The 26,732-nt window shown below is 39.5% G+C and overlaps 1 protein-coding gene across 2 annotated transcripts in view; it reads left to right on the top strand.

Moving 5' to 3' along the window:
- B3GALNT2 (beta-1,3-N-acetylgalactosaminyltransferase 2) overlaps positions 1-26,732 on the top strand; it is a 51,798-nt gene that overhangs the window by 12,772 nt on the left and 12,294 nt on the right. For both annotated transcript variants that reach the window (XM_059900553.1, XM_059900554.1), the window contains exons 3-6: positions 4,900-5,000; positions 8,885-9,078; positions 14,810-14,905; positions 24,711-24,821. In XM_059900553.1, the coding sequence (XP_059756536.1) occupies positions 4,900-5,000; positions 8,885-9,078; positions 14,810-14,905; positions 24,711-24,821 (502 nt within the window). The remainder of the gene's footprint in view (positions 1-4,899; positions 5,001-8,884; positions 9,079-14,809; positions 14,906-24,710; positions 24,822-26,732) is intronic.

Below are 26,732 nucleotides of genomic sequence, written 5' to 3'. Positions count from 1 at the left end.
CGTAGTTGAGCCCAAAAATTAAATTTAACAAAGATTTTAAGCCAAAAGAGATATACTTAATTTTTTTCAATTCTGTATCATTTGGTTGGTTGTGATCTGCAGTTTGTACAGTTTGCCATACTCTTTTTCCCGACCACCCTTCCAGGCCTGAGCTTCGGTAGCATGTCACATGTTGACATTAGATGGCTCGGTTGTTGGTTAGGAACCCAAGGCCTTAGTCTTCTCAGGGAAAGCAGCCTCTGAAGATTATATAGTGAGGGGCTAGTGGAAGCGAAGCATGGAGTTTGGACTTCTAGTTATGTGACGATTCTTCTCTGCTTATGCAAAGTCACTGATAAGCAGAGAAGGCCCTCAGGATTGCATTCAGCTGGCACGCTTGTGACTGAGTAGCTATACGAGGGAATCGCAATTGTGAATTTTCTTGTCACCAGTAGTGAACATTTATAGATTTCCTATCTTACTCATAGCAGCTTTCATTCCTTTTCAAGACAGGTTTCTCTAGTTCAGGATTGCAATGATAATAGAACCTATTACCCAGCAAGTGAAAAAAAGGCCTCGGAGTCATCACGGCCATCAGAACCACCTTGAAAACCTGCACTTCCTCTAGCCTTTCCCATCTCAGAAAATAATGACCCATCTCTTGCAGTTGCTCAGATGAAAACTTTGGTGTCTGAGTTGTGAGTGGAGGAGTGAGTCCCCCTTGTGGGGTCTGTAAGGGTCGCTCCAGCACGGCAATGGGAATTACACTGGGAGAGGCATCGGAAGTGAAAGGATCTGTCATACTCACAGGTCCTAGAGATGGAGGCCCGGCACACCACACGGGGGGCCAAATGGGAAGAGCGTCCAAGGAACGGGCTCACCGAAGCAGGCGGGGAGCCAAGAGAGAGTGACGACCCGTGGGCAGGTGTCTTTACTTGGGGTCAGGGTGGAGTGTACAAGCAAAAGGCATGAGGGATTTCATTGTTGGGTTTGAATGTCACGAGGTCACTGTCAGGGGAGGGCAAGAAGGGGAACTTGTGGCAGGGAGCAGCCTTGTCACCCGAGTGGACCTGGTCATCTGGGCGGGATGCTCCAGCCTGTTTGTGGGGATGTTGAGGCGTCAGGAAAATATGAGGTTTTTACAGTTTACCGTACAGTGTTATCTTGATCCTTCTTTGTCTCATATGCCACATCGGATCCATTAGCGTATCTTCTCGGCACTGCCTTACATTGTATCCAGAATCCAACTTCTCAACGCCTTTACCACAACTATCAGAACCACCGTCCTGGTCTAGACCACCATTACCCCTCACCTAGACTATTGCAGAAGCCTCCGTATCTGAATTTCCTGCTTCCACCTTTGATCCCCTGTGTTTTATTTTCCATACAGTAGCCAGAGTGATCCTTTTAAAATTAGTCAAATTATGTCAATTTTCTGTTCATACTCCTCCACTGACTTCTCTTCTTGCTCAGAGTGAAATCCCAGGTCTTTACTGTGGTCTTTGACCTTATCTACATCTACTTCCCCGCCCTGGCCACCTCACTGGGCTTCAGTACCCTAAATGTGCTCCTGCCTCAGGGCCTTTGCACTTGCTGTTCCCCCTGCCTGTACCATTCCTCCACTGCATGTCCTCATGGCTCACTTCCTCACTTTCTTCAGGTCTCTGTTTAGATATCATAGCACTATTCCAACTCTGTCTTCCCTTACTTGACTTTATTTTTCTTTGTAATACATATCACCAACTAGCATGTTTATTATATTTAGTTGTATATTTATAAATTGTTTGTCTTTCCCCACTTGACTATGTTTTTATGATCGTAGGGGCTTCAGCTTTTTTCATTGATGTATTTCCAGCACCTTGAACCTAACTTGGCACAGAGTAAGACACTCAAAAACTATTGAGGGAATGACTCAGAGCTAAATATAACGAGTAGAATTAACATTCAGGCATTCACCAGTAATTTATTTGTTATCATAGCATTCTTACTTTAAATTTAGAAGCTTGTTGACTTGTTTTATAAAAATGATGGGATACCTATATAAAAATAGATATTAGCCAGAAACTTCTTCCTGGGGCAGAGTAATTTTGTGGATCTAGTAAAACTATTGAAGATAGCTTAAAAAAGCAAATTTGGTAAATATCTGCAATAATTTAACACATTTATTCATTTCTGTTTATACTTTTATTCTAAATGCTAGTTGTTTATAAAAGGTATTCTGCCTTAATTGGCCGTTCGTAAAAGAAAGCTTTTGCATTTCTGTGGTTATGGCTTACTCTCAGGTCTTGCATTTCACTGGAGCCAGACTCCACATATATTTCAATGACGCTATTTAATTAAAAGCCTTTGTAGTGAAGCTGTAAGTTGTCAATTTCACAAGTATTTATTAAGTATCCTCTGTATACAGGTAGTATATACTATGTATAGTAGAATACATAGATAAATACTTATAGCCTGAGTCTTTATGGGGGCTTGGAGTTTAGTAGAAGGAAATAGATGTAATAGTGTAATAAAATGTTATATGTGCTGTGAATTAAATAGATACAAAGTAGCTTGGAGTGTTTGGGAAATTCCATACAGTTCTGTGTAGCTGGAGTGCAGAGATTATGGGGTAGGGAGTATATGTGTTTGTGGGTGAGTGTGAGAGAGAGCACTTAGGGAAGGAAAGAGAGGCAGAGAGAGCAAGATTATCATATAAAAAGGAAAGAAGGGAGGGCTTATAACTGTTACAACTGTTAGAGGTAGGCAGTGACCAGATTGTGCAGAACAACGTGTTGAGAGTTCAGGGGGCCGGTGAGACCTATTTAGCTCAGCCCCTTAGCAGTCCTTGTCTAAAGTGGTGACCTTTTAAGGAAATACGGTAATTGCATGTAGAACGAGGAAGAAGACTCTAGGATGGTTGCTAGCTTTCTAACTTGGAGAATAATGAAATCATCAATCAAGACAAAATGTATTGATACTAGATGAGAAGAGCAGGTTTCTTGGGGAAGGAGCTTAGTTGTGATTTGTTGAGTTTGAGGTATCTGCAGGTACCTGTGCTGGTAAATGTTTATTCACTGGCTCTCTGAAGAAAAGCATGCTTATATGTATGTATATGTTTATTATAAATTTTATTGATATAAAGACTGGAGCACATAATTGACAGATAATAGGTATATAATGATGCTCTCTATTATAACTTCCATATTGATTCTCAGAATGCGTCATTGTTTGCCAGACTTCTGTATCTATAACCAACCTGTGGCTGCTGTTGACGAGAGTGTAGTTCTGACGTGAATATTTCCTTTAAAGATTAAGACTAAAGTGACAACTAAGGTATGTGACAGAACTCTACTCTTAGTCAATGAAGTGACTTCTTTGCTGAATCAGATGATAGGTTTTGAACAATGGAAGAGTATTTCCTCAATTTTTTGTACTATTCACAATGGAATGGCCACAAACATGTCACATTTTTAAGTTTGATCTGCAATACTAACATTTTCTCCATCACTTTAAGTCTAGACAATCAACAGAAGAATAAATCAAACCCTTATTTGTAGTGCTTGCCAGTTTCCATGCTGTAAGTGTTCCCACCGTGGCCAGTTTCAAGCAACTAATGTGATGTCTCTGAACACAGAGTTGGGGAAGATAGGCAGTGGCACACCATTGTAATATCCCCACCATACAGATACAATGGATACATATAACCTCAGAGATGATAGAGAAATAAGTAAGAAATGATGAATTTGAGCATGTATTTCCTTTGTTTTTAATATAATGTATTTAATTGTAAGTTTATAAATTTAATTTTTAATAAAAGCTGTGCTTAATAACCAGCTCACAAAATTCTTGAAAATTTTGCAGTTGGCCCTCATGACCCAGTAGGAGCAGGCTGTAGCACACAGCTGTCTGTGGGCCGTCTAGGTGAAGACGTACAATGAATTCATGGATCTTTTCCTTAGAAGTTGGGTCTAAACTAGAGATGCTAATTCAGGAATCATTCCCAGGCTGGTTGAAGCCTTGTGGATAGAAATTGTCCAGGGAGAGCAAGTGAAAGAGTGAGTCGAGTGAGAAGCGATCCCAGGCAAAGCCCTGGGGTGATATCCACGCTAATGGATGAGCTGGGCAGGAAGAGCCAGGGAACCCACTGAGCAGGGCCACGTGGAGAAAGAAGAGAGCTTTCTAAGGAGACCTGCATTGTCGAGCCCCAGAGAAGCCAAGTAGGGAAGGGTTGAAGAGGGTCTGTTGACTGAACAGCAGATTGCTAGTTGTATTGGCGGTAGACATCTCGGTGGAAGTGGTGGGTACTGAAGCTAAAATTTCTGTTTTATAAAATGTGTGGGAAATGAGAAACCAGAGGCTGCAATTTTAGATGTTCCTTTGTAGGACTTCACTGTAAAGGAAATGATGGGGACAAGGACGGATAGTAGGTGGGTAGAAATTAATGTCACACTTCATTGTATTTATAATGTGTAGGGAAGGAGCCATGGGTTACAGGTGGCTAGTGAAGCAAGGTCTAGGAGAGGAGAGGTCCTCTTCTGGGATAGAAAGACTACTCAAGCAAAAGGAACACTTTGTGAAATAGAAGAAAGCGAGTGAAGGAGATTGCAGGTATAGATGTGTTTTTAGGTGTGGGCATGAGAAGTTGACTTTACCGTAGTTTGTTGTTAAATGGCATGAGCATTTGCTGGTGGCCAGGCCGAACGTACTCACGCTTGCTTTAATGTAGTCCTGCAGTAGAGGGCTTACACATAAGTCACTTGGTAGTTAGTGACTCCTAGTTTTCCTGTTCCCCCTTTTTGCTAGACTAGAAGAATTAAGTTAGTATTAATCCTAATAAATACTTGTGTCTCAAAGTAAAAGCTCTGCAATGGGCATGAGGAAACGTGCATGTGCAAGGTGAAGATCAGTAACTGATGTTAATGCCAACACATCTCTCAGTGTGCTTGTGAAGTTCATAATAGGTGCTCATGGCTGTGAGGTGCCTGTGGAAGACAGGGAAGATCCTTATTCCTGCAAACTACTCAACATCACGAATCCAGGTAAGTCTTCTTTTTCCTCAGCCTTACGACTGCTGTATACACTGGTCTTCCCTTACCCACGGGGGATACATTCCAAGACCCCCCGTGGATGCCTGAAATCCTGCTAGAACCAAGCCCTGTGTATACCGTGTTTTTTCCTGTACATACGTACCGATGATAAAGTTTAATTTATAAATTAGGCACAGTAAGAGATTAATAACAGTAAGTAATAATAAGATAAGACAATTACAACAACATACTATACTAAAATTTATGTGAATATGGTCTCTCTCTCTCAAAATATCTTACTGTACAAATTTAATGCCTTTTCCATTTAACTAAGCACTTTTCCCGCATGTAGTCATAACTTTGGCCGTTTGAAGTGTGACAGCAAAATTAGCACAAATTTCTTTTTCCTTGTTTACAATTTCACAGATAGAATATTTGTTCTTGCGGTAGATCTTAGCAATGTCAGCATATGATTTTTTTTTCTCCTTATTAAGTGGAGAACTTTTACCCGTTCACTTGAAGGAAGCACTTCATGGCTTCTCTTTAGCATATCTGAATTGCCAGCACCACCACTCTTGCGCTTTGGGGCCTTATTTAAGTAAAATAAGGGTGACGTGAACACAAGCACTGTGATGCCTCGAAGGTCGATCTGACAACTGCGGCGGCTACTAAGTGACTCACGGGTGGGACGTGCTGGACAAAGGGATGAGTCACATCCCAGGGAGGACGGCGATGGATGGCATGAAATTTCATCATGCTGCTCAGGACAGCATGCAGTTCAAAACTTAGGAATTATTTCTGGAATTTTCCATTTAATATTTTTGGACCACAGTTAACTGTGGGTAACTGAAAAGGAAAACCGCAGATGGCAGGTGGGGGAGGGGGGATTACTGCACAGGTTTGATGTTGAGGAAGAGTTGTTGAGCTGAATAGTACCGTGGTCTGCTTTTAGCGGACTAAAATCAAACTTGCCTCAAAATGTAGCTTTCATCCTTCCTGACAGACTAACCACTCTGGGCATCTGTGAAGATTCTTCATAGATAGATATGTAATTTTAGGATCCAGGAGAGTTTATTTTTCAGTATGATTCAAACGCATCTGGAAATTCCTTAAGCATAGACAAATCCTGAGTTACTGAAGTTTAAACTTAAGGAAAACTGCTGATTTCACCAGCCTGCTGATTTATAATAGCCTTGATACAAATATTGTGACTCAACTTTCTCTAAGAATTATTGCCTAAGCTTCTGCAAAAGAAACAAATAGTAAAAAAAATTGAAAACACAAGTAATATTTTTTTATTCCTTACAGTTAAAATTTTGTGGTAGTTCTGATGAGGATGAAGAAAGGTGATCCTAATTAGGTTCTCCGTGTTACCAGGGAACCAATTTTAGAAAGTTGATAACTCTATACCTGTATATCTTTATTTATTAGCATTTCCCATTACGTTCAGCTGTGGTTCTAAGGGAGATGAAACTTTCCCAAATCTTAAATGTACTGATTATGACTTCAGGTGTTTTAAGATTTGTCACACCTCTATAATTATGTGCACCTTGCCTTTGTAGACAGCTGTAGTGTAATGGTTAAGAGTGTGGGTTCTGGAGTCAGGCCTCCTGGCTTTAAATCTAGGCTGCGTCATTTTCTAGCTATATGACCTTCGAACAGTTATTTACTACTCTGTGCCTCAGTTTCGTCATCCGTAAACTGGGGGTAAAAAGTACTTACCTCATAGGGACTGACTTGAGGATGAAATACATTGATACATAAGAAATATTTAGAATAGTTCCTGGGACATGTTCAGTATTTAATATTGTTATTTTTAAAGGACCTGCCTTTTTATAAAATTGGGTTGCAATCAGCTTTTTTAATAAATTTGACCATATTTTCAGGCCTGCATTGTAAAGCAGAGGTTTCTTACTTAGGATGTCTATGAATTTAGTTAACAGTGTAAGCAAAATTTTGTGTATGATTGTTTTTTTCTGGGGAGAGGGTGCTTTAGCTTTCACTGGGGTCCCAAAGGGACCATGAACCTAATAAAATATTGTATCACTGATGATGTAAGAGTAGCCTAGAACAAATTATGTTTGAAATCCAAAACCAAGCCAAACCAAATTTTAAGAAACCTTACCTTTAGATTAACCAGACTTTTACTATTTTAAGCGCTATTATTCATTAATAGTAAAGGAGTGGAGTTTTTCACTAATAGAAAATTTTCATATATATAATACCTAGGTTACCAATTTTTAAAAATAGATATAACTAAATTACCATTGAACCTAATTTTATCTCTTTGATAATTTAAATGGCATTTAGATTTATTTAAATACCTTAAGGTCACCGTGAACATTAATCATCATGATACTCTTGGATGTATAGAAGTGTGATTAATAGCATTATCAAAGCAGCAGGCTATCTTGTGTCCAGGTAGCTTGAAGTTCAAGGTACATTTGTTTTAGATAGAAAATAGTTGTGTTATAATGTGCTTAACCTACTGCCTTTAATGGACATGCTTCACTTTGGATATCCTACTTACTGAGTATATTAAAGAGAAAAACTTTTGTTATTATCCACTATATTTGGAGTCTAGACTCTCCGGCCAGTGCTTGCCCCAGCCCATGACAAAATCTGTATCCTCCTTTTTTCCCTCCTGCTCATGTGTGTAATTGGGAAGGAGCCATCAATTCCATTTAGTCACATGTTATTGAGCATCTTCTAAGTGTAAAATAGCGTTCTAGGAACTCTGAAGTAGGGTTCCAAATGATCTGCTGGAGTATGGGAAGAAAACAGGATTTCTTTTTATCTGAAAATAAAATGTAATCTTTATTAATATTGAATATATTAACTGACATTAATATGTGTACCAATGTTTTTAACTGATTGAGTTGTGTGATCTGTAAAGTTGGAAAACCACAGCTCTAAAAAATAAAAAGAACTTTGATAGAATAATCTTTTAAAATAAGTTTTTATGTTATTTCTCAAGGTGACACTGATATTCTCAGCCATATTAGTTAGCTGCTTCATGTAATCTATCCTGATTCATTTATGGTAACTGAGAAAATTTTCCAAAAAGGACTGTGTTTGGCTTTGATTAGACAGCTCTGCGGGGATAGAAAAAGCACTGAATTCTAAGTCAATAAATCTGGGTTTGATTCCTGGCTCGGCCATTTTCTGTGACCTTAATCAGATGCATCTCTGGGCCTCATTTTCTTAATCTGTAAACTGTAGATAATGTCACAACCACATAGAGTAGTTGTAAAGATTAAATATGATGGGAGATGGCACATAGTAGGTGGTCAGAAATGCTTACTGTATTTGATGTGCTTTTTTTTTTTAAGTCAAGAGAAAATGATATGCTTATCATCTTTTATCAGTACTGTATAGCGCTATAAAGAGTTTTTCAGTGTTATTTGAAGTGATTTCAGTTACTTTCGTACTGTGATAATTGCCCAACATCACAAAAATTGCTCAACAAGACGTAGGATTTTTGGAATTTGCAGAGCAAAACTAAATTTACTCATTATTTATGACTGCAATTAGTACTGTTTTTATTATCCCCATTTATCCAACCTTTCCTAATAGATGCCTTTAAATTTAATATTCCCCTGTAGCGTTTATACATACAGACGCACACATGTATAAAAAAGTTTATTAAAGTAGTTCTTATAATTAAATATTTTACTTAGATGTGGTTGAAAACTTCATTCTTAAATTTCAAAATGAGGTTTTTTTTATGGAAGCAGCCATATTTCTGAAGCACTTTAAAAATTTATTGCCATTTGTGAAAGAATTATATAACATATAATTATCTAGATTTTGCTATCAAGCCCACTTCATATTAGTAAAATAAAAGGTTGTTTTCGTTTGATTATGTAAAACTCCTTTTCTCATTCCTTCCTTAGTTTTGAATCAGGAAATTGAGGCGTTCAGTCTTTTGGAAGACACTTCATCAGGGCTCTCTGAGGACCGAGTTGTCAGCGTGAGCTTCCGAGTTCTCTATCCAATCGTTATTACCAGCCTCGGGGTGTTTTATGATGCCAATGATGTGGGTTTCCAGAGGAACATCACCGTCAAGCTTTATCAAGCAGAACAGGAGGTATGCACTGCTTCGTACATGCTTTTCCCCACTTTTCTCTTTCAAAATCATCAGCTTTTCCTCATGGCAATGAGTAGGTTGGGAGACTTCCACCTTTCTTCCCTTACTGATTAGACACATTATAGTGTAATGTATTACAGTGCTAGTTTGAGGAGAGAATTCCAATGAATAAATGTGTTATACCTAGGAAAGGAGGAGTTGGACCAGATTAGAAATTTCCAACCTAAAATCCCCTAAATCCTAAGGAATTTCAAAAGTTGATAACGAATATTTAAAGTTTGGGGCTTATAGGTATAAGCAAGTCTTACTGCCTCTTTCTTCCAACCCTAAAAGTCTATCACCATAATACAGGCTAACAGCAGCTTTAAATCTTTTTTGTAATAAGGGTGTAGAGGGAATAAAAGTTTAAAACAGCTAAAGTTACTGTTTCTGATATTTGAGAAAACCTAATTTGTTCACAGAGTGTATCTGAAGGAGTGTAGCAAGGAATTGTATTTGAAAAGATCTGTCCCTGGGTTTTAAACTGCAGAAATCTTGAAAGAATTATACAATGAGCACCCATATATCCACCACCTAAATTCTACAATATTTTGCTGTATTTGCTTTATGACATCTATAGTCATTCATTGATCTATCTTTTTTTAAAAATGTATTTTAGATTAACTTACAGGCATCAGTAGCCTTCAACCCTAAACATTTTAGTGTGCATATAATTAACTAGACTTTAATATTTGTTTATGGTTTAAAAAAATTTACACAGTGTAAGGTGCATTCAGTTTTTTAAACTGTGTAAACCTGTGTAATCCAAACTCCTGGTACCCTACCCTGTTACCTAGAGGCTACCACTGTTCTATTTTTTTTTTTTTTTTAACATGGACTAGTTTTGCCTGTTGTAGGATTTCATGTATAAATAGAATCATATACTAAGCACTCTCCTGTGTAAGGCTCCTTTCACCCAACATAATGGTTTTGAAACTCATCCATGTCATTGTGTGTATCAGTGAATTTTTCCTTTTCCTTCTTTTAATTGCGAAGTTGTATTCCAACAATATATGATGTTTATGTGTTCTGTTGATGGGCATCTGGAATGTTTCCAGGGTTTTTCCTCCTTTATTCTGTTACTGTGATGAATTACATTTATTAACTGCAGTGTTAAATCAATTTCCTATTCCTCTTGATCACAACATATTATTCTTGATATATTGTTGGAAATTGTGTTTCTTGTGCATGGCATGTAGTTGGGTCTTCCTTTTTATCCAGTCTGGGAGTCTCTGCTTTTTACATGGAGGGTTATTCCATTTATATTTAATGCATTTATTAAAGTGGTTGGATTTCAGTTTTTCATTTTGCTATTTGTTTTCTGTTCTACTTTTTTTATTTGTTTCTCTTTTCCTCCGTTTCCTGCCTGCGGGTTAATAGAGTATTTTTTACAATTCCATTTTAATTTTTCTGTTGTTCTTTTAGCTACAGCTCTTTGTACTGTTATTTTGTGGGAGCTTGGTTGACATAAGAATTACAATATATATCCTGAACTTTTCAGTCTTCTTTAAGTTAACGTTGTACCCCTTCAAGTAAAATATAAGAACCTTGCCACTATATAATTCCATTTACCATCCCCTGTCTTCTTTGCTCTAGTTGTCATATGCCTTATATCTATATGTGCTATAAATCCCACAACACAGTGTTACAATTTTTGCTTTAAATAGCTAACTGTATTAAAGTAATTTAGAGGAAAAAGCCTTTTATATTTGCCCACTTACTTACCATTTCTGGTGCTCTTCATTCCTCCTGAATGTCTCCTTTAGCCCAAATCAAATCCTTTACCAGTTTTTATAGTGCAGGTTGACTGGTGATGATTTTGCTTAGTTTTCATTTTTCTGAAAATGTTTTTAATTTGCCTTTATTCTTTCCCTCCTTTATTTTTGTGGGATATTTTCTGGATGTTGAAATTCTGGGTTGACATTTTTTTCTTTTCAATATTTTGAAGATGTCATTCCAGTGTTTTCTGGCCTCCATTTTTTCTGGTGAGAAGTCAACCTTCCTTCATACTGTTCCCATGTATGATGTATGTAATACGGGTTCTGTTTTGTTTTGTTTTTTTCCTGGCTGATTTTAAGATTTTTCTCTTTATATGTATTTGGTTTTAAGCAGTTTGGCTGTGTTGTACCTTGGTGTGGTTTTTCTTTGTTCTGCTCAAGGTTTGCCACATTTTTCAATCCATAAATTTATGTCTTTTACCAAATTTGGGAAACTTTCAGCTCTTATTTCTTCAAAAATTTTTTCCCAGCCCCATTTCTCTCTACTCATTCTGGGATTCCAGTTACATGTATGTTAGACCTTTTGGTACTGTCCCGCAGATCACAAAACTGTTTTTTTTGTTTTGTTTTGTTTTTTTCAGTTTTTTCTCTCTGTTTTTCAAATTTGATAATTTCTGTTAATCAGTATTCAAATTTATTGACCCTTCTGTCATATCAAATCTGTTAAGCCTAGCCAGTGAATTTTTTTTTTAGATATTGTACTCTCTAGTTCTAGAATTTCCATTTAATTCTCTTTTGTAATTTATATTTCTCTAAAATTTACTATTTTTCTAAATTCATTTTGAGCATATTTTCTCTGTGGGCTTGACCTTACTTGTAATAAGAGTTTTAAAATCCTGTGTCTGCTATTCTAAATTGGAGTCATCTTGGCCTGTCTTCACTGATTATCATTGTTTCTCTTGCACATGGTAACATTTTCCTGTTTTATCTTACATCGAGTAACTTTGGATTATATCCTAGATATTGTGAATAATTCATTATAGGATCTCTGGATCCTATTATATTCTTTGAGGAGTATTGACTTTTTGTTTCTTTTAGCAGTCAGTTAAATTAGCTGGGCACAGACTCTAAACTCTGTCTTCCTTGTAGTGAGCAGCAGCTGAAATCTCTAGTCTATTCTTTTGGACTTAGATGGGCTGCTTGGATTCTGCTTTGAATATGTAATTCGTGAGTCAGCCACAGATTAGGACAGAATTTATGTGAAGAATTGAGGATTCTCTCTGTGACTCTTTCCTTTCTGGGGTTTTCTTCCTCACTTGTTAGCTGATGTGTTTGTCTCCACCCTGCCTTCTGATTTGCAAACAGAAAGACTGCAGTTTTTATTTCAGAATTTTAGTTGCCCCCTGAGGTATGCCTCAGACAAAGAGCCATTAAAAAAAAAAAAAAAGTGGGGGGCTTCCCTGGTGGCGCAGTGGTTGAGAATCTGCCTGCTAATGCAGGGGACACGGGTTCGAGACCTGGTCTGGGAAGATCCCACATGCTGTGGAGCAACTAGGCCCGTGAGCCACAACTACTGAGCCTGCGCGTCTGGAGCCTGTGCTCCGCAACAAGAGAGGCCACAATAGTGAGAGGCCCGTGCACCACGGTGAAGAGTGGCCCCTGCTTGGCGCAACTAGAGAAAGCCCTAGCACAGAAACGAAGACCCAACATAGCAATCAATCAATCAATCAATCAATAAATCTTTTAAAAAAAAAAATGGGGGAAGCATACCCAGTGTCTTTCTCATCTCCTTGGTATTGCTTTTCCTCCTATTTCTGCCTGCTTTGTGTGCATTCCAGTGCCTTCAGCTCTTTCTTTTTTTTTTAATGTTTTGTCTACTGTTCATAATTGTTATCTATAGGAGAATTGGTCTGATATCACTGGAAGCAGAACTCTGTTCATTTTTTTTAGGCATCTTTTAAAATGTTTTTGTATTTATTTCTTGGCTGCGTCGGGTCTTAGTTGTGGCACACGGGGTCTTAGTTGCGGCATGCGGGCTCTTTGTTGTGGCATGCTGGTTCCAGAGCCTGTGGGCTCAGTAGTTGCAGTGTGTGGGCTCCAGGGTGTGTGGGCTCTGTAGTTGTGAACAGGCTCCAGAGCACATGGGCTCTGTAGTTGTGGTGCGCAGGCTCTCTACTTGTGGCGCACGGGCTCAGTAGTTGCGGCACGTGGGCTTAGTTGCCTCATGGCATATGGGATCTTAGTTCCCCGACCAGAGATTGAACCGGCGTCCCCTGCATTGCAAGTTGGATTCTTAACCACTGGACCACAGGGAAGTCCCCCTGTATTATTGTTAATGTTGATTGTTACTAACAGGTACAATGTTAGAGTCACCAATAAACACACAAATCAATGAAGATTAAATTTCTTGTTTGCAGTTTATCCTATTCCTTTGTCCTCTAAAGAATTTATGTAGGGCTTCCCTGGTGGCGCAGTGGTTGAGAATCTGCCTGCTAATGCAGGGGACACGGGTTCGAGCCCTGGTCTGGAAAGATTCCACATGCCACAGAGCAACTAGGCCCGTGAGCCACAACTACTGAGCCTGCGCGTCTGGAGCCTGTGCTCCGCAGCAAGAGAGGCTGTGACAGTGAGAGGCCCGCGCACCGCGATGAAGAGTGGCCCCTGCTTGCCACAGCTAGAGAAAGCCCTCTCACAGAAACGAAGACCCAACACAGCCAAAAATAAATAAATAAATAAATAAATAAATAAATAAATAAATAAATAAATAAATAAATAAATAAAAAAGAGATCTCTCCACCCCATTGAAAAGTAGCAAAGACAAAAAAAAAAGAATTTATGTAGTTTGTAAGTGTGCTTAATGACATAAATATAAATATAAGAGAGGGAACAAATCTTAGTGATGATTCCAGCCATTATGATTCCAGTGAGAAACGCTTTGTCATGTTACTCAAGTATAGGAGTTCATATATTATTGTGGGTAAAGGTTTCATTGATATCGAAGCTCAAATAGGTAACTGGAATAGCAGTACTCTGAATTCCACTGTCAACCTTATCTAGAAATTAGGATCAATCTTGAATTTTTTTGATAATTAATTTTCTTAGTATATATAGTCTTTTTTTAAACTATTCATAATGTTTGAGTTGTCACTCAAGTAGTTTGATTCAGATGTACAATATTTTGATCATGTTGATTTAGCTTTTAGTTGCCATATTTTTACCCAAGGAGAGGTTAATCTTTGTCCTCAAGGAAGGCCTAATCTCAGGTGGATCATAATGGGTTCACAGGTAGTCACAATGTAAAAAAATATTACCACAGCATTGCCAAGAGCTGATGTTAATGAAAGAACTACGCTAATTCATTAACCCCCTTCATTCTGAACTTCTGCATGGTCTTGGTGGCTTTAACAGAAGCGTCCCCTGTGGCAAATGGGTGTCTAGAATAGGTGTGAGAACAAGGAAGTGTTCTTGCCCAAAACAAGAAGGGCCCAAAGCAAACAGTAGACATAATGAGAATCAGTTCTCTTTTATGTTCCCTTTTTTGTTTTTGTTTGTTCTTCTAAAGGCTCTTTTTGAAGGGGGATTCCTGAGTACCTTTGTTCTATGTAGAAATCTGTGATCTTTCAGTTTATTCTTAACCCTTTGGGGCTAAGCCTACTAAGTCGGCTTAATTTAACACCTTACACTTCCCCTAATGCTCCTCATTTCAAGGTGTCTTTTTTTTTTTAAGGTTGTCTGGATTATATTTAGTGTTTTAGAACTTCATGACAACTTTGGTTATCTTCAGTAGCTTTATTTAATAACCATGATTGCATTAGAAAACCCAAATGATGCCTAAACCACAGTAGAACAATGTTAGTGACTGTGGTTGGGGCCACTGAGAATTTAGCTGACCAACATGTAACTTGAAAACTTGCTGCATGTGCCGTGTCTGACATAGGGTATTTCTTCTTGTCTTTTCCCCCCCCGATCTGTAGGAGGCCCTCTTCATTGCTCGCTTCAGTCCTCCGAGCTGTGGTGTGCAGGTGAACAAGCTGTGGTACAAGCCTGTGGAGCAGTTCATCTTACCAGAGGTACAGGCTGTAGTAAAGAGACTCTGGTCCCAGTGCAGGCTGCTGTCGGCCTGAATACGTGCTTCCAGAGGCAGACTCTGCATATTCTCCTGCCAGGACAGCCCTCCAGAGTGGTGGATGAGGCTACCAGCGGGGATGTACTAAGCTGTAGCACTCTGCATTCCTCCCTCCAGAGAGCTGCATCATGCCCCAAAGGTTCCAAACCGCACTTTGAAAAGCGTTGCATGTTACCAGGGTTTATTTAGTGGAGTAGAGAACTGCATGAGTGCTCTAGTTACAAAGGATAGTAACAGGTGTGGTTGATAGGAAGACCAGGCACAGGTACCATTTGAGTAAATCAAATAGTTTGCTTATCTAAGGAATAGGGGGGTGGAGGGAAGTGCAGACAGGATAATGGCAAAGAGATCGGTCACATTTCCAAGATAAATAAAACTTCTCCAAGTAGTGGAAGATGTTTGAAAACATAACTCTTAGGTAGAGACCACTCCAGCTGCCAGGTGCCCTCATCAGCCCTGGAGTTAAGCCCAAATGTGGTTGTATTACACTGTGTATTACACAGTTGGACATGAACAGATTGTTCATGCATCAACCTCAGCCTTTCCAGGCTATTGCAGTCTTGTCTGAGTACATTTCTGAACGGCATGCTTTGGAACCACAGTGTAGGGGTCAGTTTCCCGGTCACCTCTGGCGGTCACTTTAGATGAGCTCTAGTTGACAAGTTCCCCTGGCGACATGAACGCTGAATTAAGATGTGGAAGCTGGATGATTGACCAGCCCTGCTGGCTAACCGGGAAACATCTTCCTACCACCAGGCGTGTGGGTTGCTGTTCACACTTATGCAACAGCAAAGTCACACATTTTATAAGGTGCTGTGGATCTTTGGAGATGAGTACAGGTAGTTAAACTTTGCATGTTGATTCTGTGACTGTCAAAGAGAGCTCCTTTATTTCACCTACGGGAACCTCTGTTTAAAAGCATTTTACAGAAAAGCAAAACTAAAACATACTGGAAAAAATTTTCCAGTTTCTCAGTGTTATAAAAAAGACTGTAGTGAACATCCTTACACTCTGTTTTGTGTACATAACTGGTTATTTTCTTAGGATGAATTGTTGGTTCAAATTTCTACACATTTTTGAGGCAGGTAATTTCTTTCTGGAGGACAGTTTAGCAGTTTGTATCAATTTGAATAATCAACATTATATGAGAATGCCTACCTATATGACCTTTTCAAATTTCATATACGAACTTTTTTCCTTGTTAAATGAAGTATGTACCATCAAAGGTATCTCTTACTCTTAATTAAAAGTAGTGGCTCAACTAAGTAGTATTGGCCAAGTGTTGGATCTCAGTTTTTGAAGGAAGCTACTCTTTGGTTTGTTTACTCATTGACTCAGAAAATATTTATTGAGAACTTAGTATATGCCAAGCACTGGGGCTATTTGAGACATAGTACAAAGATCCCTGCCCTTAAAGCAGCTTATGTCCAAGTGAGGCTAGAAGAGCCAGCACTGATGTTCTGCTTAACTTGCTGTGTCCCAGGCACAGCTGTAAGCAGATTTCCTGCACTGATTGGTCCGCTCCTTTAGGATTGAAGCAAGGCATCAATGAGAGTCCCGCCTTTCTACTGAGAACCAGCATGGGCGGAACGTCACTCAGACTTTGTGACTCCCAGGGGCGAGGAGTGGGGTTCTGAGGGGACCAGGAGCACTAGCATTGTGTTAGGTGCTCTCCAGAGAGGTCTGGAGCCTGCTGGAGGATTGATTTTCACAGACGGCTCTCGCGGGTTGGCACGAGTAGGAAGGGAAAGGCAGCCGCGCCCGGAAGGCAGCGTGGGGCGGCACGTTCGGGGGCAGGTGCCTGAGCAGCCGCCTGAGGGTGAGTTGAGTCCCTGCGCTGCCTCTCGGTGGCTCTGTGACCTGGAGCAAGCGCCTTCGCCTCACTGCGTCTCTTCCCTCCGTTGTAAGAGGCACGCAGTTCAGAGGGTTACGCTAGGGCATAAATGATTTCCCAGATGGAGAGCGTTTAGAACATGCCGCCCCACGGTGAGCGTTCGGTGAATCAGTGTGTGCTGGCCTCTTCACTGCTGGTCCTCCTCTGGACTTGGGGTTCCTGTTCTTCAAAAGCGGTGTCTCTCCCGCGGGCCGTTTGGCCCCAGGGCACACTTAGCAGTGTCTGGAGACAACCCGATGTGGGGCAGTGCCGCATCTTGTGGGCAGAGGCCAGGGATGTCCGAACATCCCACATCGTACAGGACACGTCCCCACAGCAGAGAGTTATCTGGCCCCAGATGTCAGCGGTGCGCAGGTAGAGAAACTCTAAGAGGAGGGAGTCACAGCGTGGGGCAAGGAGAAAGAAGATAGGCTGTAATATTAACTTCAGGCTCATCACAGTCTTATGGGGCCTGCTCCATTATCTTGGTCAGCCTCATAGAAAGAATTACAGTTTTTGATGAGTCCACAAAAAACCATTACTTTCCCTTAGAATGTCCTTGTCCTTAGGAAATACATGCTGAAGTCAAGGTGAAATGTATTTTTCAAGGGATTCAACAACAAAGAACAACAGAAAAGTATGTGTGTCTAGAGACAGAGATAAAGCACGTGTGGCCAGGGACTTCCCTGGCGGCCCAGTGGTTAAGGCGCCACGCTGCCACTGCAGGGGGTGCAGGTTTGATCCCTGGTCGGGGAACTAAGATCCCGCCTGCTGTGCGGCGCGGCCAAAAAGTTAAAAAAAAAAATAAGGCACATGTGGCCAAATGTTAACAGTTGGTGAGTCTAGGGGATTTGGGTAGTAATTTCAACTTCTGTAGGTTTGAAGCTTTTCAGGATAAAAATTAGGTTGGGGCAAGGAGCTGCCTTCCTTGCCAGTGTTCAGGATGGTATATATGGCAGTAGGTACTCAGGATGGGAAGGACTCAGCCAAGTCAGGTAGTGGCCGTTTTAGTTATTAAGACTTTTACTGGCTAAAGCCTTGTGATCTTTATTTCCCTTGACGCTTTCAGCTAAACTGGCTTTTGGTTTTTCATTACATCTGAATAACCTTTTTTCCTTTTATAAACACACAGTTATTTAATAGTGTCTGCATCTGGGGGAGTAGGATTATGGATGATTTTTATTTTCTTCTTTCTGTGTATCTATTTTCTAAATGTTCTGAAATAAATATATATTAGCTTTTATTAAAAGAAAAAATAAACTTTTAAAGATAACATATTCTTTCCTTTTACACAAAATCCTATTTTTGTTGAAAACCTGTTTAATTTTATATAGATACTCATTTTTGCTGCCTCAAGCCTAATTGGGCTTATTTGCACAGAAAAAATGATAGTGATGAATGGGTTTGCCTGCCTATCATCAGCAGAGAATGCCCGAAGAAAAACAGATTGTGGATCCCAGCTGCGGGGGAGAAGTGGTTGATTTGTTCATCATCGTATTCCTTCCACACTTCACAGTCGGCTAGAGTAACGTCAGCAGTATGGCTTGTCAGCTAAGCAGGGCTCTTGCACTGTTTTCGTCGTGTGACTCACTAAAGCATAAATCTCACTGGGGGTCACAAATTTAAATGGAGACTGCTGTGTGTTTCTTTTAAAATATTTACTTCTCTAATTTCGTATTTCTCTTAGTGCACCTGAAACCTGAAACTAATTTCAATAAAAAGACTATTTGCATTCAACCCGAGTCACTAGAGACAGTATTGTTAGCATCATGGGTATTTATACACTTATTTTTTATGAAAGTTGAAATTCTTTAGAAGTAGTCATTTCTCCAATCCACAGGAAATCGTTAACAGTTACAGGCACGAAAGTACTGTGTATGTGTAAGCTACTCTGGTGGTTTGGATGACGAGTTAGAAATAGGACACAGAAGAATGGACAGCATGGGTCGCACATATAGCTCACTTACGTTATGGGTGAGAGGACTTCTGAGAGCTCATTTTTCCAACCTATACCGTGCTGTTCTTTCCTGCCTTTTAATTTGGTTTTATGATTTTAGCAGGGACTTGCCATAAACAAGCCGTTTCGCATCTGCAGAGATTCCTAGCTTTGTGATTACTTTGTATGAGAGTAGAAAGTAGGCATGTGAGAGAAGTGGGGAATAGAAATTTAACTGTGACATGGAGCAGGTACGGGGGAGGTGGAGAAGGTAGAGCTCCTCCCTCCTCTCATAGCAAAACAACTGGTTATCAGTTGAGTGAATAAAAAAGCAGGATCACTTTTTGGGCCAATGAGTTTTTCTGGTAATTACTCAGTTTAGTCAACATTGTTGATGTTATATCACAACCCAGTCAAACAAAATGGAGTTGGGTGCCGGGCAGAGTCAGGTGCCAAGTGTCAGTTGAATGGACTGGACAGAGAATTACTTGATTTGTCATCATATTTGCCAGATTTGTAGTTTCAAAGTGAAGCTTTTTTGCGGTCACTATAGCTTTTACTTTGGTATGGTTCATTTGGAAGTATAATTGCAAAGATTCCCAGTGACCTAACTGCCACCTCCAGGGAACACTTACCTGGAGTCCTGACCCTAGTTGACTGCAGTTTTCTCTTAGCTTATATGACATGCATTCTTCTGGTTCAGCTTAATGTGGCTCAGTCCTTCTTCCCAGTACATAGCTTCATTATCTCCTCTTCCGTTTTCCCCTTAAACGTTAATCATTAGGATCTGAAACCCAAACTTCTGTTTATTTTACTCATTCTTCCTAGACAGTTTCATCTATTACCACCTGTTTACTGCAGCCCAGATTTCTTATGAACTCCATACACACTTCAGCCACCTACTGAACTCCTCCACTTGGAATGTCCCCTGGGCGTTCTATGGTGATAGCATCTCCAGCCCACCCCTTCTCATCTCCTCCTGTATTTTCAGTGTTGGGTCATAGTATCTCCTTTTTCTCAGGCACCCAAACCAGAATCGTGGGCTTTAATCCTCAATTCTCATATCCAAGCACTCACTAAGTCCTATCCATTCTTTCTCCTAAACTTATTTGGTATCAGTCCTTCCAAACTTTATCACTATTAAAGTTTTAGAAGAAAGTAAAGTATCCCAAGGGGAAGAGGTCGTTGTTGCCAGGAGAAAGACACATGATTAACCCAAAGCAGCCTCACACAGTCAAGGGTCTAGGACTTAGCTTTCGGGTCCTAATGCTGACCTTGCGGAGTGTATAAACCAGAATGTGTATTGATTCATGTTCGGTGGGTGTTAGCTCATTAGAGTGGTTTGAATTCTTGCGGCCAATAGCTAGGAACCTCCTTCCTGATATTTCAAGGCACCTAAAAAACAATCTGAACTGTACTTGGTTTGGGCATTGAATTTGATTACAGCGGTGGGAGGTGGGTGTTTTTGAGAGCTGTCTCATTCAGGTAGGATGTGACCAGAGTGCTTTATATCTTCCAATTATTCTATCTCCCCTTAGACATTGCTACTTGTTGCCAAAATTCTCTCTTAGACCAGCTTTCCTATAGTGTTTTAAGGGATTGGTTTTACTAATTAAGCTTCAACCTTAGAGCTCTTCCCAGTTATTGGAAACATTGTTTTTTGTTTTTGTTTTTTTTTAAAGGAATTCCTTTATTTTTATTATTTATTTATTTATTTATTTATTTATTTTTGGCGTGTTGGGTCTTTGTTTCTGTGCAAGGGCTTTCTCTAGTTGCGGCAAGCGGGGGCCACTCTTCATCACGGTGCACGGGCCTCTCACTATCGCGGTCTCTCTTGTTGCGGAGCACAGGCTCCAGACGCGCAGGCTCAGTAGTTGTGGCTCATGGGCCTAGTTGTTCTGCGGCATGTGGGATCTTCCCAGACCAGGGCTCGAACCCATGTCCCCTGCATTGGCAGGCAGATTCTCAACCACTGCGCCACCAGGGAAGCCCCATTGTTTCTTTTACTATAAGAATTTAATTAGTTCAACTCAGAGGGCAGTCTCTTTAAATTTATTTATTTATTTATTTGAGATATAATTGACATACAACATTATATTAGCTTCAGGTATACAATAAAATGATTCAATATATGTATTTGTTGCAAAATGATCAACACAAGTCTAGTTAATATCCATCACCAGACATAGTTACAAATCTTTCTTATGATGAGAACTTTTAAGATCTACTCTCTTAGGGGCTTCCCTGATGGCGCAGTGGTTAAGAATCCACCTGCCAGTGCAGGGGACACGGGTTCGAGACCTGGTCCGGGAAGATCCCACATGCCACGGAGCAGCTGAGCCCACGAGCCACAACTACTGATCCCACGTGCCACAAGTACTGAAGCCCACGTGCCACAACTACTGAAGCCCGCTCCGCAACAAGAGAAGCCACTGCAATGAGAAGCCTGCACACCGCAAAGAAGAGTAGCCCCCCTCTCACCACAACTAGAGAAAGCCCGCGTGCAGCAATGAAGACCCAATGTAGCCAAAAATAAAAATATAAATAAATTTATTAAAAAAGAAAAATCTACTCTCTTAGCAACTTTCAAATATACAATACAGTATTATTAACTACAGTCACCAGGCTGTACATTACATCCCCAAGACTTATTTTTTTGTAAGTGGAAGTTTGCACCTTTCGATCACCTTCACTCGTTTTAGCCACCTCCCACCACCCACCTCTAGCAACCACCCATCTGTTCTCTGTATCTATGAATTCAGTTCTTTTTGTTTATTTTAGATAAGTGAGATCCTTATGGTATTTGTCTTTTTCTGTCTGACTTATTTCACTTAGTGTAATGCCCTTGGGGTTCATTCGTGTTGTCACAAATGGCAAGATTTCATTCTTTTTAATGGCTAGTAATATTCCATTGTATATAGATACCATATTTTCTTTATCCATTCATTCATTGACGGACGCTTAGGTTGCTTACATGTCTTGGCTATTGTAAATAATGCTGCAGGGAGCATGCATATATCTTTTCGAGTTAGTGTTTTCATTTCCTTTGGATGAGTACCCAGAAGTGGAATGGCTGGATCATATGCTAGTTCTATTTTTAATTTTTTGAGGAACCTCCAAACTTTTTTCTATAGTGGCTGCCTCAGTTTACATTCTCATCAACAGTGCACAAGGGTTCCCTTTTCTACACATCCTCACCAACACTTGTTATTTCTTGTCTTTTCAGTACTAGCTGTTCTAACATATATGAGGAAATATCTCATTGTGGTTTTGATTTGCATTTCCCTTATGATTAGTGATGTTGAGCATCTTTTCATGTACCTGTTCACCACCTGTATGTCTTCCTTAGGAAAATGTCTATTCAGATACTCTGCCCATTTTTTAAAACCAGCTTCTTTGGCTTTTTGCTGTTAAGTTGTTTGGGTTCTTTATATATTTTGGATATTAACTCTTTATCAGATACATGATTTTGCAAATATTTTCTCTCTTTTAGTAGGTTGCCTTTTCATTTTGTTGATAGTTTCCCTTGTTTGCTGTAGTCCTACTTGTTTAGTTTTGCTTTTGTTGCCTTTGCTTTTGGTATCAAATCCAAAATATACCCCGAGACGGATGTCAAGTATCTTACCACCTATGTTTTCTTACAGGAGTTTCCTGGTGTCAGGTCTTATGTTCAAGTTTTTTAACACATTTGAGTTGATTTTTGTGTATGGCATAATTTAGTGGTCCAGTTTCATTCATGTTAAGCACGTGGCTGTCCAGTTTTCCCAACACCATTTGTGGAAGAGACTGTCCTTTCCCTGTTGTATATTCTTGGCCCCTTTGTTGTGAATTAATTGACCACATATGCATGGGTTTATTTCGGGGCTTCTGTTCCACTAATCTATGTGTGTGTTTTTTTGCAAACACCATATTGTTTTGATTACTATAGCTTTGTAATATAGTTTGAAATCAGGAAGCATGATGCTTCCCACTTTGTTCTTCTCTCTCTAGATTGCTTTGGCTATTTGGGATCTTTAATGATTCCATACAAATTTTAGGATTGTTTGTTCTATTTCCGTGAGAAATGCCATTGGTATTTTGATAGGGATTGCACTGAATCTGTAGATTGCTTTGTGTAATATGGACATTTTAACAAGTTTTAATTCTTCCAATCCATGATCATGGAATATCTTTCCATTTATTTGTGAATGGATAAAGAAGATGTGGCACATATATATAATGGAATATTAATCAACCATAAAAAGAAACAAAATTGAGTTATTTGTAGTGAGGTGGATGGACCTAGAATCTGTCATACAGAGTGAAGTAAGTCAGAAAGAGAAAAACAAATACTGTATGCTAACATATATATATGGAATCTAAAAAAAAAAAAAGGTTTTGAAGGACCTAGGGGCAGGACAGGAATAAAGATGCAGACGTAGAGAATGGACTTGAGGACACAGGGAGGGGGAAGGGTAAGCTGGGACGAAGTGAGAGAGTGGCATGGACTTACATATACTACCAAATGTAAAATAGCTAGTGGGAAGCAGCCGCATAGCACAGGGAGATCAGCTCGGTGCTTTGTGTCCACCTAGAGGGTGGGATAGGGAGGGTGGGAGGGAGATGCAAGAGGGAGGAGATAGGATGATATATGTATATGCATAGCTGATTCACTTTGTTATAAAGCAGAAACTAACACACCATTGTAAAGCACTTATACTCCAATAAAGATGTTAAAAATAAATAAAATTAAATTTAAAAAAATTCTGAAAGAACATTCTTAGTATATAAAATATACAGTATTAAGATAATTTATTAAAAGCTTACACAGATTAATAAGAAAAATATAAAACTCAGTAGCTAAATGGCAAAGAAGCATGACAAGGCAATTCCCAGAAGAGACTATAATTCACAAACATCATTAGAAATCAAAAGAAACACCAATTAAATGAGGAACCGTTTCTTTAAATCTACTAAATTAGCTTAACTTCTTTTACTAATATCCCATACTGGGAAGAGGACAATGCAACTGGCATTCTCATAAACTGCTAATGACCCTACAGGTAGAATTTTTTTTTTTTTAATTTATTTATTTTATTTATTTATTTTTGGCTGCACTGGGTCTTTGTTGCTGCGCACGGGCTTTCTCTAGTTGCAGCGAGCAGGGGCTACTCTTCGTTGTGGTGCGTGGGCTTCTCATTGCGGTGGCTTCTCTTGTCGCGGAGCACGGGCTCTAGGCACGCGGGCTTCAGTAGTTGTGGCACGTGGGCTCAGTAGTTGTGGCTCACGGGCTCCAGAGTGCAGGCTCAGTAGTTGTGGCGCACGGGCTTAGTTGCTCTGCGGTATGTGGGATCTTTCTGGACCAGGGCTCGAACCCGTGTCCCCTGCATTGGCAGGCAGATTCTTAACCACTGCGCCACCAAGGAAGCCCTAGAATTTGTTTTTGAAAAGCAGTTTGGCAGTGTGTACCAAAATCCATATAAAGTATCTGTATTCCTGTCCCAGTAATTTCACCTCTGGGAATTTATTTTAAATAAAAAAGTATTGGGGAAAAATAAACATTTACACCAAAACATGCCTCACATTATTTTAGTAGCTATTTGGTAGTATCCAGATGTCCAATGGTAGGGAGATGTCTGAGTGAATCAGGATGCATTCACTCAGCAGTATTGCTACAAGTACTTGAAAAAGAGCAGTTGTAACAGCGGCAGTCGCATAAGGAAACGCCTTTGATGCAATGGGAAATTACAGCAGCATGTAAAACTGTCTATAAGGTCTTTGTAACTGTTGTTTTAGATGTGCTCTAAGATATACACCAAAATGTTAGCATTGGTGTCTTAGTGGGCAGTAAAAGTTTTAACCAATGTGTCTTAGAAAAAATAAACTCTTCTCTAGAAACTTACTTAAAACCTAAATGACAGCAATAAAGAAACCTACTCACTGTTCATCTTTCCACAAAAGAGCTTTGAAGGTACAGTCGTGTGGGAGAGCCAAGACCTCCAAGGCCTTGTGTCAAGAAATCTCCACAAAGTGACAGTCAATGATGGGGGAGGAGTTCTCAGAGTCATAACAGTAAGTCATTCATTTTTTAAAGGTTGTTTAGCACACCTTAGCATTTTTTAATATGTAAAAGTGTTTTTAAGTTTACTTTTACATTAACTCATGGAACAATGAATCTTATTATTTTAGAACATATACACTAGAAAATGTTGAGTCACCATAGTAAAGATGAAAAACTCAAATGTTCTATGATTTTGTAACTTCAACTTTAGTAAATATATAGTTTTGCCTTAAGTCTAGTGCATTTTAGAAAGTGCGATGTTTATTTCTTCATAGTTTTTAAGTTAACGTTCTTTTAAGTTCACTTACTCTATAGTATTCAGAATATTCACTATCTCACTTTGATAGTATGATGTCAGTTACAATACTATAGATAAAAGTATTAGAAAGTAAGGTTGAGTATTCACTTTCATTTATGTTGTTGGGATTTGTGACTTTTTTCATTTACCAAATTTTCTTAAAATTTGAAAGTTTGACAATAAATTTCTCAAAGTAAGTGTAGGATGAAAAAGAAGGTGTAGGCAAACTTAAAATGGTGAACTTTAAGTAAATAAGTGGTATATGTGCTGATGTCAGAATTGTTCTCCTTGATGCTCTGATCTAATGATTAGGAAAGCACTTGGCATTTAAGGTCACAAGCTTAGTACATTCCATTAAATATTAACCTTATTCACGTAAATTAATCCCTGAATTTGAAATGAAAATCATGTGGTTTGTTATTACACGTTCAGAAACCATTTACTGCACACTTGTGAGCCAGGCACAGTCATGGGCAAAATAGGCCCATTACTGGCCCACAGTGGAATTTATAGTCCAGTGAGGGGAAAAGACACTAGGCAGATAGACCCACAAATTCATGTGTAATTACAACCTTAGCCTTGTAGGCCATGTATCAGATTTCATCCTTGATTCTGAAAAGTCCTTTATTTAAGATACAGCGTTTTACGGATTTATAGTTTTTTTTCTTTCCTTATTTTCAAAGCAAGTGCCTTTAATATCTTGCCTCCTTTTCTGTGTATGAAACTTAAAAATATCCAAAACATGCCAGAATTCTGTACTGCTCAGTTGGTTGCACAAAAGGAAATCAGTTTACTTCTGAATTGAGGGCTAGATTTAAATGTAAAGACTCAAGTGATCTGCTCTGGGGGTGAATATGGTTGTGGAGGGCATTGATGGCTTAAACACTCAGCTAACCTAAAAAAAAGTCAGATAACTTAGTAGCCTATTCTAAGAAGCCCGTGTAGAGCTGGAAGTTTTCCTAAGTCTTGCTGCCTTGCCAGCAAGTAATCATGTCAGAAAAATTTTAAAGACAAAATAAAAGCCAAGCTGTGACCTTTTGGACAGAAGTTAATAAACATAAAGTACTGTTAAGTACTAAACAAGCCAAAACAGTATAGATTGTACAATTTAAAAAAAAGAGTGTGCAATCTTTTGTAGACGTACAAGGTTGGAATCTGTAGCGCTCACCTTTAGAGATTTCCTCCACATTCAGCTACAAACCATATTCTGAATTGAATGGCGATTTTCCCACCATCACTGCAGGACACTGTCTCTCTACTGGCTTTATTAAAACATTGCTTTGTACAGGGACAGCTCTGCTAGAAGGATCTGTTCAAAGAGGACTAGCCAGGCAGTAAGCCCTCTTGACCACCCATCAAGAAGAAACGCTGTAAACATGCTGAGGCGTGGCTGTGACAGTCCCATCCAGCCCGCAGCAGCTGGATGGCTGGTAGGGTGTTAAGTTGGGGTGGAACACACAGAGGTGAGGCCCTCACTTTGACTAAGGGCCTGGGGTAACCTGTGAGGTAGAAGAGGTAAATCTCATAATAACCAAAGATGCTCCACACCTTAGCGGCAGAGGGGACTGTCGTTGGCTGTTGGTGCAGTGAGCACCTTCAGCAACATCAGTCGTCAGTACGGCTC

The sequence above is a fragment of the Balaenoptera ricei genome, chromosome 16, assembly GCF_028023285.1.
Source record: "Balaenoptera ricei isolate mBalRic1 chromosome 16, mBalRic1.hap2, whole genome shotgun sequence".
Taxonomy (NCBI): Eukaryota; Metazoa; Chordata; class Mammalia; order Artiodactyla; family Balaenopteridae; genus Balaenoptera; species Balaenoptera ricei.
The sequence above is the reverse complement of the archived record's forward strand: the minus strand, read 5'-3'. Positions and strand labels throughout refer to the sequence as shown.